The sequence below is a fragment of the Schistocerca americana genome, chromosome 5 (assembly GCF_021461395.2).
Source record: "Schistocerca americana isolate TAMUIC-IGC-003095 chromosome 5, iqSchAmer2.1, whole genome shotgun sequence".
Taxonomy (NCBI): Eukaryota; Metazoa; Arthropoda; class Insecta; order Orthoptera; family Acrididae; genus Schistocerca; species Schistocerca americana.
The window spans coordinates 103,109,452-103,121,702 of NC_060123.1; the positions used below are offsets into that span (position 1 = coordinate 103,109,452).

Sequence of the window (12,251 nt, forward strand, 5' to 3'; positions counted from 1 at the left end):
GTGTCTGTGTTAGCATTACAGATAAATAATGCAAACAAACGATGTGGTAGACTACTTTCCTTGTCATCGATGATCCCCCGGACACCGGGTAGATCATTAATACTACCCTTCGCGAGAATCATTCACATCCGGCGGGGATGGACACAGTGATTCAATACTAGACACAAAATAGACCACTACTAGAGGTCGTTCTTATGGCACAAGAAAACATTCCACAGACTGCTGGCATGCTGGTACTAGCAAACTAAGCATATGTGAATTTGTGCGCGTTAAAACGATTCGTGTCAAAACTAATCAAAACATTGCGAGTTAAGCTTTGGATGACATCTGTTCTTCACACAATGCAACAGTTTCAAATCCTGGGGCCTCCAAGTAACTCAGAATAAGTGATCAATATTTAAGGAGGATTGTAGAAAAGCGGACTAGTCTTTAACCTTTGTAGCATGAACATCAGATATAATTATACTTAAATGGATTGTTTGTAATTATTGTGGAAAGTACCAAAAAAATCAGTTGGTAACTTAACACACAGTGATCACAGGGAAAATAATATTCGATAGGCAAATAACACATAATTGATATTTACAAAGCGGGAGAAAATCGTCTACCAATTGAAAAATTTTCAGGATTGACGGCGAATAAAGTACGTGACCGCACAAAGAAATTTAGAGCCATAAATCCCAAAAAGTGTTAAAGAAATGAGGGATTACAAGGTATGTTGATATCTCACTTAGCGAAGAGGAAGTACCACATGAAATGCAAAGCATTTAAATGGTACATACAATCGCACCAAGAAGTATTGGCACACGTGCGGTACACAGCACATGTACGTGCTACATCACCTACCAGAAATTACAGTTCTGCCCAAAGTGCCTACCATTAATAAAGAAATGCAGTGTTAAGGGCCAAAATGTATCTCCTTTGCACACAAAAAGTATTGGCACAGAGAGTGGCTTCTCGGTATATTGCTGGGTTTTCAGGTACCGGAACATCATCTGCTGACGCAATAGACACTGCGTGTTGTTGACGGCCCAGTCGCTAGTATGATGCTCTATTGCGCGATGGTGGTCAGCATGGGGCCGAAGGAAAAGGAACATTCAGTGGCGTTGCGTGAGAGAGTGGTATTGCTCCATTCACAAAGGAGAAGCTATCGACATATCGGAGCACAGGTGTCTATTAGCTACACCACGGTACGAGCCATCATTCATAAATATAAAGAGACTGGAACAACAGTGAATAAGTGTCGTCCCGGACGCCCAAAAGTGCTTACAACCCGAGGGCGTCGCCGTATCATCGCATTTGCTACGAAGGAACCTGCTACAAGTGCAGCAACTATTGCTGACGTTGTTCAGACTCATACAAGACGGTTAGTTTCAAACTATACGAAATGTGTTGAATGAGGCTTAAATGCACGGACGTTATCCCAGGAAAAAGCCATAGATATCGGAAATTAACCGGCAGAAACGCCTGCAGTTTGCCAAGGACTACATCAGCAATCCGGTGAAGTTTTGGAACATTGTGATATTTCGCGACGAATCGAAGTTGAATGTGTTCGAATCTGATGCAAGAAAGAAAGTTTAGCGCAAGCCGAATACACACCTCGACATGAAACACATGCATCCGACAGTCAAACACGGTGGGAGTGGTATCTTAGTCTGGGGCTGTTTGGCGGCGTCCGGCGTTGGAAATCAAGCTGTAATCCACGGTGCAATGGATCATAGATACGTCGACGTGTTGCGAGGTAATTTACATGTCAGTGCACAAACATTGGGCCCTAATGAGGTGTTTCATTTCCACCAAGACAACGACCCAAAACGTACGCTCATGAAAACCCAGGAGTGGTTACTCTACAATACCCCCAGAAGGGTTCTAGCACCGCCTCAGAGCCCTGATTTGAGCCCCACTGAGGACCTCTGGGCTCATCTTGACACACAAGTCAGAAAAAGGCGTTGGACCGGTGAAAACGACTTGGAGAAAGTGCTCCTCGAGGAATGGTCGAAAATTACCCCTGATTTCACCCGGAATTCAATACAAAGAATTCCTAGGCATTTACGTGCTGTTATAGATGCTAAAGGGATGCAAACTAGCTATTAGAAGGTTAACATCAATGAAGAAAACGAACACACTGTCAGATTCATACACGTGTGTCAATACTATTTTTCAATGCAGAAGAGCGATGTTTATTTTCATAACACTGTATGTTACTTTACGGACAGGTGATTTGGATATATTAGTAACCTATGTAATGTAAGGTGGCACGTGTCTGGGTTCTGTTCTGAAATATAAGTTTCGTTTAGCCTACAACCACTAAAATGTAACTGTGCAAATACTTTTTGGTGCGATTGTAAAAGATTCTCTGAGTGTAAAAGTCCATCCTATTCTTCTCTGTGTTTTAAATTTCCGAGCACTTCTTTTACAGTACGTTGCACTAATCACGACATGTTGCCCAGTATAATCACCTGTCCAGTTCTTCCTCCAACGCTACAGGTGTTGAACGTGCAACCATAGTAGCTCTCAATATAACGTGCCCTAGTGTTACTCAAAATGTGGCTACCCACATGAAGTATCTGTCGGTGAGAGTACTTTCCGAAGAGATGTCCACTGTCCTCGAAATCATGGTTCAACCGACAGCCATTGCCGAAAATTTAAGAAGTGGGCAGACATTAGATAGATCACGGCTGTGGATGAGATTCCACCACAAGTGGCAATCAATCAGTGCCAGAACCAAGGCTACACACAGGCGGTGCAATACCCTGCATTTAATACGAGAATTAGGAACAACACTCATTACTTCTGAAAGTAACTACCGCATGTTGAACTACCGCATGTTCAATTTACGGAGGTTGCTACTGATGTTTCAGTGGAAGGAGCAACGCACGTCACACCTTCTGCAACAATAGGAGACATAGCATCTTTAATGACCTGCAGAACACATGCAGCGGCATTCAGATATGCCCAGATCGCAAATTCCTCCACGTAGGGAGGAACATCAGCTACCAGGGAGGACGCATCTTGGCTCTGAGCACTATGGGACTTAACATCTGTGGTCATCAGTCCCCTAGAACTTAGAACTACTTAAACCTAACTAACCTAAGGACATCACACACATCCATGCCCGGGGCAGGATTCGAACCTGCGACCGTAGCAGTCGCGCGGTTCCGGACTGAGCGCCTAGAACCGCTAGACCACCGCGGCCAGCATGAACGCATCTTGCTACGGCACATCAAAATCACTGGCTGCCGAGTCAGCATTACGTCACACCCATTTGTAACGAATCTTTCCCGTCACACTACTGAATTACCTGACAGTGTGTCCGTCTGTGATAAATTGTTAACTTGTGACATCATACTACTGATATGTCGTCAAGTAACCACGATGGTACTGCTTGCGCCCTATACATTTGACACGGGTATCAAAGAACTCAATCTTTCGTCGCTCGCTTCATTCGCAGTCCCAATGATTAAAACTAGTAGTCGCAACCTATAGTGGAACGTGCTTCCGCTGAAACCAAATAAAGACAGTTCGCTAAGCTTCTTCAGAAGGCAAGCTTTTTCTGGCTGCGATCTTGCAGGGACAAAGTTAAATCTAACTCAGCATATTTCAGTTTCGGGCTGACATGCACTGCGAAGAGACTGCGATGAGCGCAGTGGGGTGCAGCTGTATTAGTTAAATATTTAAATGAATACACGCCCCTAAATCTTGCTCTCTGTGCAAGAATTGTTGATGCAGTACGATGGAATTCAAGGACTTCTGGAAGTAATTCTAGGTTGTTACTATTAAAGAGTACACTCAGCACCGGATAGGAATATTTCTCGTGAGCAATTCCTTCATTTGGTTGGTGTTGTTTAACATTCGCAGATGATAATAGGTGAGCTCAATCCCCATCGTCGAGCTAGAGATAAGACACAAACTGACGGAACTAAAAGACCAGTAGCGGAAGTGGAGGACCATTTACTAAATCGACCAGGCCAGGACAACATCCCGCGGCAGTGGACATTTGCTTCTCATCACCTAACATTTTTCTAGCACCCAAGTGGGAGGTGCTGTAAGCGGCCACTTGGGTCCACCTACCAATTTTGGAGACACTATCACACACCATGCGTGCTCTACATACGTCTGACAGATGTCCGATAAAGCAATCAAGTGGTGCTCAGCTGCTCTACGGTCAAATCGTATAATGACTCCTCTTGTTGAAGCTACGTAGTTTTCACTCGAACTCATATGGCGGTAAACTGGCTCCAAAGATCTACTTATTTTTGATGATTTAGGTTTCGACGGAGAAACACTTTATTAAGAGACACTGATTTATATAGAAACTTCAGTCACCAGCAAATATCTTTAGTGATATTTCATCTCCGTGTCACCGAACTGCAGCAGTTTCGCAATGTAGCTGTTTCTTGATAGATTACAAGAATACAACAATAGGTTTAGATATGCTAACGGATCCACCATGCCACGTAACATGTGCTCGGATCTCTTAAAGGACTTCTGAATTGAACAGGAACATGCGCATCGTCTCTACATAGATGGGTAATGTATTTCAAATGGCGATGTAGGCGAGTTTCATGACGGAGACACGACGCATTGGCCAATTCCTACTTCCTCCGTAAGCCTCGATATTTACAGTGGAGCTCATTGCTATACTAGAAGGAACTGAAGTACGTAGACGACTTGGATAAAGATGCAATCATTATTATGACAGACTTGCGATCAGCTCTGCTGCTCATACGGAATCATGTCCATCAGCTACTTGATCTACCAGATTTTAGACCATATCGAAGATATACAGCGTTCTTACAAGGGAATGTCTATGCTGTGCATAAAGGGGGCATGAAACTGTCTACGCTCTCGTTAAGATTGTCATCCACCGTGGGACTAACAGATATGATCATGTGGAATAGTGTGGAACACAAAAAGGTGGCCATAGTATCAAAAAAGGGGAAGACACTACGTAGCTATACTATCAAGAAACACTAGACGACAGTGCTAATATCGTGATATGTACAACATAAATTTTCTAGTCGCCATGATCCGCCTCCGCTTTCACCACGGAAGGTCCCGATTGCTCCTCTACAGGCTACAACAGACTGACTGACCTGACCTTTATGTCGTTCTGGCAAGGAAGATGTCTTTGACAACATCATGTATACAGCCGTCACTAAAGCGGTACGGAGCCGGTTGGGAAGTGGTGAGGTATTGGGGCAAGAAAATAAAGTAGACTTTAACAGAAATTTATTATCAGAATCAAACTCTTTACAGTGGAAAAATGTCCACTTAAAACAGAGTCCTTGAAATACATGGGAATCAGATGATAATTATGAAAGAAATACAACGACCGCCCGACTTCGACGGTCCAAAATAAAACAAATGAGGATAATTTCAACTATTAAGCTGCCGCAACCAACTTGTTGAAAGGGGGCGATCAAAAAATTTTGTTTTCTTTCGAAAGCCACACTAACCCCTTGACTACTTGTCGATTATTATATACTCAGAACTGAGCATGTGTCATATACGTCACACCAACGGCCTCAAACGATAACTTTTTGATCACCCATTATGATTGTGTTATTACGTTGGTCGTTAACAGACAATAACCGTTCAAAAACACCAAAAGATCAAGCAGATAACTATATTTAGCAACTGCACAAATGGCTTAAGGCCCAATGCTAAATGCCTGCCATGGTGAAGCCAAAATTGTTTAAAGTATAAAGTGGTTGCAGCAGAGTTACCAACAGGTAAATATGGGCCAAGAAAGTCGATTGATTAGACAAATAATTACACTTAGCAGCTGCACAAACGGCTTACGATCCCAAATAAATGTCTAACACTACAAAGTCATTTCATGTAGCGTAATTTTACCAGCAAATTTCATTAAGGAATGCAGTGGCTCGCTCTCAGAGACCATAATACAGCAACATTGACCAATCGTAACAGCACAGAATTTTCCTACAAGCAACTTTAGTGGCTTTCAAGAGTTATACAGGATAACAGATTTGGCGGTCGATGGTCATGCAGACTGTTGTATCCTAGCCAGTAATGCCACCCGATCCCGCTGCCAAAAGGTTGGCAGCATCAAAGTCCGGACGCTTCTTGCTCATCCTCGTGAACGTTGCCCGTTAAGAAACGCGGTTTGTCACTTTTGTCAAAGGAAAGGACACATCCAGACTGTTTGTTTGCGTAAACGCAAGAACAATTCTAGTGCTGCCCAGCCCACGGATATTCATGTTCTTCAAAGCCAGCCCGCCCAGAAGGTCGCGTTTAAAGACTCTTCCACGGTTCGTGTGGGTAATAAACTTGTTCGCAATAAGCCACCCACCCAGCCCTCTGCTATGCGACCCAAGCGTAATTCAAACGCTGTAAAAAGTAATGTACAGACTGCAAGTGAAGCGGGAGTTATTCTTCCACCCGCCCAACCCACGAGTTGTCGTACGAAGCGAACGCGCGCTAAACGCGCTGATTTTGTGTCTTCCGCCTCCACTGCACCGATCCAGAGACAGTGTAATAAACTATTTGTGAAGCTACGCATCCAGGATAAGACCTTCAATTTTCAATTAGACACTAGTGCGTCTGTGACTCTCATAAATAGTGCTACGTATGCGGCTATCGGCCGCCCTAAACTTTCAGCGGCAAAACATTCTTTGGCTACTTATAGTGGAGAACAAATTCCTGTGTTAGGTGTATGTATCGTGCCAGCCACATTCCGTGGCAATACAAAAACAGTTTCATTCACAGTGCTCCGTGCTACAGACAGTGTAAACATTTTCGGATTAGACTGTTTTGACTTTTTTGGCCTGTCTATCCAAGACAATGTGTTGCAACTTAATTCTGTTGTTCCTCAATACAGCATAACCGATTTGTGTAAACGATACAGTGACATATTTAAAGACGAACTAGGTTGTGCTGCGAACTTTGCCGCTCATATTACGTTAAAAGATAATGCTCAGCCTCGATTTTGTCGTGCTCGTCCAGTGCCTCACGCCCTCCGGGCACCTGTAGAAGATGAACTTCGTCGTTGGCAAAACAACGGTGTTATTCAACCCGTTTCAGCGAGCCAGTGGGCTTCTCCCTTAGTTATTATAAAGAAACCGTCTGGCAAGTTACGTTTGTGTGCTGATTTTAAGTCGACAGTTAATCCTCAGACTGTCATTGATTCTTTTCCTTTGCCTAGACCGGACGAGCTGATGGATAAGTTAGGGGAAGCTCGTTTCTTTTCCAAAATTGATCTCCGTGAAGCATATTTGCAATTGCCCCTCGACGAGCAATCACTACAGTATTTTGTCATAAACACGTCGTTGGGGTTGTTCCGTTTTCTGCGTTTGCCTTTTGGTTGTGCGTCAGCTCCAGATGTTTTTCAGCGTTTTTTGTCACAACTTCTGGCTAATGTGACATCGTGTTGCAACTATTTAGACGATATTGTTGTGTCCGGTCGGACGCCTGCTGAACATTTCCGTAATTTGGAGTGTTTGTTTACAGTGTTGTCTCAGGCTGGCCTACGTTGCAATATCGATATATGTTCATTTTTCCTTACGGAGATGGAGTATCTGGGACATGTTATTAATGCTCAAGGCATTCATCCCTCCCAGTCACATTTAGCAGCTATTCGTGATTTGCTCGCCCCTCGCAATCTGAATGAATTGCAAGCAGTTCTTGGCAAATTGACATATTATATTAGGTTTATACCTAATGCATCACAGATTGCTGCACCGTTGCATCGTCTCCGCCGTAAGAATGTTCCGTTTGTGTGGTCAACTGATTGCCAATCAGCCTTTCAGCAGCTTAAAGAGGCTTTATTAAATGATCGTTGTCTGGTCCATTACGACCCTAATAAGCCTCTGGTGTTAGCTTGTGATGCCTCTTCTTTCGGCCTCGGTGCTGTGTTGTCTCACCGAGTCGGTAACACCGAACGTCCTATTGCATTCGCATCTAAATTGCGAAACAAAGCTCAGTGTAAATATAGCCAATTGGACAAGGAAGCGTTGGCTATTGTGTTCGGTGTCACAAAATTCCATCACTACCTCTATGATAGACCATTCTATTTAGTAACAGATCACAAGCCCCTGACGTCACTGTTTCATCCGTCTAAACCAGTTCCTCAGCGGACAGCTCAGAGACTACAACGTTGGGCTCTTTTGTTATCACAATACCAGTATGAGATACTGTATCGCCCTACAGCTCAGCATGCAAACGCTGACGCGCTTTCTAGATTGCCGATTGCTGCGGATGATGTCTTCGATTCCTCTGACGACTCTTGCCATCAGATTGACGCCGATGAGCATCAATCCCTCCGGGATTTTCCGATTGATTATCGTCCGGTGGCACGTGAGACAGCTACGGATCCTCATCTGAGTTTACTATTATGTTTTGTTCAACGTGGTTGGCCGTCCAAGGCAAAGGACATATCGGATCCTGTGGTTCGTCGCTATTATCCGCAACGTCATCTGTTGTCTGTTTCGCACGGAGTTTTGCTGTTACGCACCGAGAATGACCAGCTTCGTGTAGTGGTTCCCCAAGTGCTCCAATCCAAGGTCCTCGACTTGTTGCATCAAGGTCATTGGGGAGTGGTCCGCACCAAGCAGCTTGCCCGCCGTCATTGTACATGGATCGGCATTGATAAGCAGATTACGCAGATGTCTACAGATTGTTCGACATGTGCCGAACACCAAGCTGCTCCGCCTCAACGCTATTTTGAGTGGGCACGCCCTGCCGGTCCCTGGCAGCGAGTACATATTGATTTCGCTGGTCCATATTGGAATTCTCGTTGGCTCATCGTGATAGATGCATTTAGCAATTTTCCGTTTGTTGTGCCCACGCAGTCTACAACGTCTGCACAAACTATACAGGCGTTGACTTAAATTTTTTTGTATTGAGGGTCTTCCAGAAGTTTTAGTGTCTGACAATGGTCCACAATTTACATCTGCTGAATTTGAAAGTTTTTGTTCTGCCAATGGCATTCGCCATGTTCTTACTCCGCCGTTCCACCCTCAATCGAATAGTGCAGCGGAACGTTTTGTACGCACATTCAAGGATCATATGGACCGCCTTCGTGCTACGCACTCTCGTCAGCAGGCCCTCATCACGTTCCTGTCGTCGTGCCGGACCACGCCACGCGACGGCCCTTCGCCTGCGGAGCTTCTCCATGGCCGTCGTCATCGCACCCTACTACGGTTGTTGCACCCCCCGGATCGACCCGCCGCTTCTGAGCATCGCACGCGTTTTCAGCGCAACGACGCCGTTTTTTTCAGAGTTTATCACGGTCGCCGTCGTTGGGAACGTGGTACCGTGATAAGTGTCCAGAGTCGCGGTTTTTATACTGTTCAAGGTGCTACTGGGGTGCACAGGAGGCATCATAACCAGTTGCGCCGCGCTGGCCGCCCGGATTCTGCCGCTCGTTCTTTGTCCACAGATTTGGTCCGCGGAGGGTTCCAGCCGCGCCTTCCGACTTCGCTGCCGCCCCCAGGGCAGCAGCAGCAGCAGCCGTCGCCGCTACCACGCCGACAGCCCGTCCCGTTGATGCCTCCCGCGCAGCTTCATCCGGGAGCGCCCCAGGTGGTCGCTCCGGAGCCTGCGGTCCCTCTTCAGTCGCCACCGCCTTCGGAGCTGATGGACGTCGACCCCTCAGCCGGGCCGCCTTCCCAAGCGGTGGCTGTGCAGCCTGTCCTGCAGCCGCTTTCCTTGGGCACCCCCAAGGAGCCTGACCCCGCAGCGCCTTGTCCGGCGCCCACTCAGCAGCCGTCGACGCAGCGTCAGGAGACGCTGCCTCTCTTCGTGGGTCCCGACGCCTCGTCGCGTCCAGTACCAGAAGCTGCGCCCGTGGTCACAGGCGTGCACCCTGACCTCGGTTTTCAGTCGGTGTTTCCCGAGGCCCCGCGCAGCCAATGCTGGGGTGTGGACCGGGGACTGCCACCGACAACAGTCTCCGCCCCGGTCTCTTCTGCTACGCCTGCGGCCAGACCCCTCCCCCGCCGTCGACGCTCGCCACGTCATTATTCAACGACGGTGCGGCGATTTGGGGGGGAGGAGTGTTGTATCCTAGCCAGTAATGCCACCCAAGCCCGCTGCCAAAAGGTTGGCAGCATCAAAGTCCGGACGCCGTCCGCATAAGCAGCGCCAGCGAGACAGGAAATCGCCGCAAGTCTGCGCGCGCCACCGCTGGCTTCTGGGTTCTTAAGCGCTGGAGTCGCGAGCGCTAGGACAGTTCTGTATTCGCCGCTCAGTTGTATACTCGCCACCGAATTGTGTACTTGCTAGTCAGTTGTGTGTTCATCGCAGCAGAGTTGTTGTTTGTCGTCAGCCGACGCTGACCTAGCCGCTCCGACTCGAACTGGACAGATTTCTGTAGACACGGAGTTCCCTACTGTTTCTGTATCTTCGTTAATAAAGATAAGTACCGACTTTTATTTACTCAGTGTTTGGGTTTTCATCTTTCTGTTCACTGTTCCAGCGGACCGGTCGGCCCGCTATTAAAAGTGTGGCGGTGACTTCGTAAGCCGTTTCTACAGCGCATTGCTTGTCGCTACGAACGCCGCCACAAAACAGACAAACCTTAAAATTGGTGAAGTTGCTTCCGGGTTAACGTGAAATATGCTTGCTACATAAGAAATCCATTAGCAACTATTTTGAACTATCTTAAACTTGCGTCTGAACACACATTCACGGGTAGGCAGGTTATGAGGCTTATAAACGCAGAGAGGTTTAGGTTACACTATAAATCGCCATTGCACGTATTCTCTAATTTATTTAAGCGAGATTTAGAAGGAAGGTGTTACATTAAATTAATTACAATCGAAAAATACACCAATGTGAGGCAAATCATTAGTTTGAGACGCTACAGGAAAGCAAACAGTGGCTGCAGTCAACCACATATAGAGACGGATTCTACTAAGCCCGCTGGGCAGGAAGGGCATTTAAACAAATCAAAAGATAATTATTACATCGTCGGCTAGCTCGTAAGCAGCAAGTGTTAAGTAATGTGGACTCACTAGAATCGGCTGGATCGGACAAAGCATAGAATAAGACCTCTTTCTGAGTTTGCTCATGGCTTCGATAAATAAAGCATCAAATAATGGCTAACCTTGCCGGTAACACTCACGTAAAAGCAGCATTTAATACCATTCCAATAAAATGTAAAATACCAATGGATAAAACAGATTTGACAAGCAATGATAGTGTCAAGTACCGCTGTAATAAAATACCATAACCACTACTAATCAAAAAAGGCTGGCGAGCATTGAATAGAAAATATGCCAGACCGGTAGGTTATAGTAAATTTTAAGAGCAAGTGCCTTGAACACTATTCAGATAAAATGCGAGATACCAGTAAATTAAAGAAGTATAGCAATCGCCGAATAAGTAATGCGCCGACTGAAAATTTACAGACTGATGTGACGGAAAGCAGGGGCTTGCTTGTAGAAACAACACAGCACCGCTGCGTGGCAAGTAGACAAGAAAATGAAACTGAAATCCGAATTAAAACCCGCTTACGCTACAAATCACGAATATGTGTCCAGAAAATCGGCTAAGCACAGCCTCTTTGCAGAATACAAATGAGCGAGTTCAGCTCACAACAGGAAATCGGAAGAACGACCACAAATATCAGCTAAACCCAAAAGCTGAGAAAAAAATGCGATGCATTACTTTCTGGGGAACTTCGTATATATAAATTAAATAAAATCACAAATTATTCCTGAAAACTGCAAGCAATAATAAGTGACAATGATTTTGGTTCTAATTAGGTCTGTCTCTTTTCCTATTTGTTTTGTGAAGTAGACTTGTAGTGTACTGCAGCCTGGGGCTACTGACTGGCGGGCGAAAGACTAGTCACTAAGGGGTTATCTGAAACCCAATATCTTGAGCATGCAATCACAGGGAAGACTGGTCTCCCGAATGAGCACATCAGGAGTCACTAACGAGTGCGGCTCGGCCTTAATAAAGCTTCATTGTGGACTAAAAAAAAGGATTATTCCTTTTAGCGAACAGAAGGTTCTGAAGGAAAAGACAAAACATGAGGGTGTTAGTGTGGAAAAGCCACTAGGCCTGGAGGAGGCCACCTGGAATAAAGTCCAAAATTTAATAAGGTGATTTCTGTTTGGCTCATAGCTACTATTCTTGTAGTAGTGGGGGGGGGGGGGGGAGGAGGAGGGGGAGGTGCAAAGCGTGCTTGTGTGGACACCTTCTCATTGCCTGTAACTAGAAATCTGTTAGACATTTACATCGTGCTCCAAGGTATACATATACTTTATTGGTTTACCACG

The 12,251-nt window shown here is 45.7% G+C and overlaps 1 protein-coding gene across 1 annotated transcript in view; it reads left to right on the plus strand.

Moving 5' to 3' along the window:
* The first annotated feature begins 1,061 nt into the window (after positions 1-1,061).
* Positions 1,062-12,251, plus strand: part of LOC124616221 (vegetative cell wall protein gp1-like) — a 46,726-nt gene continuing 35,536 nt past the window's right edge. The window contains exons 1-2 of the mRNA XM_047144524.1: positions 1,062-1,110; positions 9,404-9,806. Of these exons, the coding sequence (XP_047000480.1) occupies positions 1,062-1,110; positions 9,404-9,806 (452 nt within the window). The remainder of the gene's footprint in view (positions 1,111-9,403; positions 9,807-12,251) is intronic.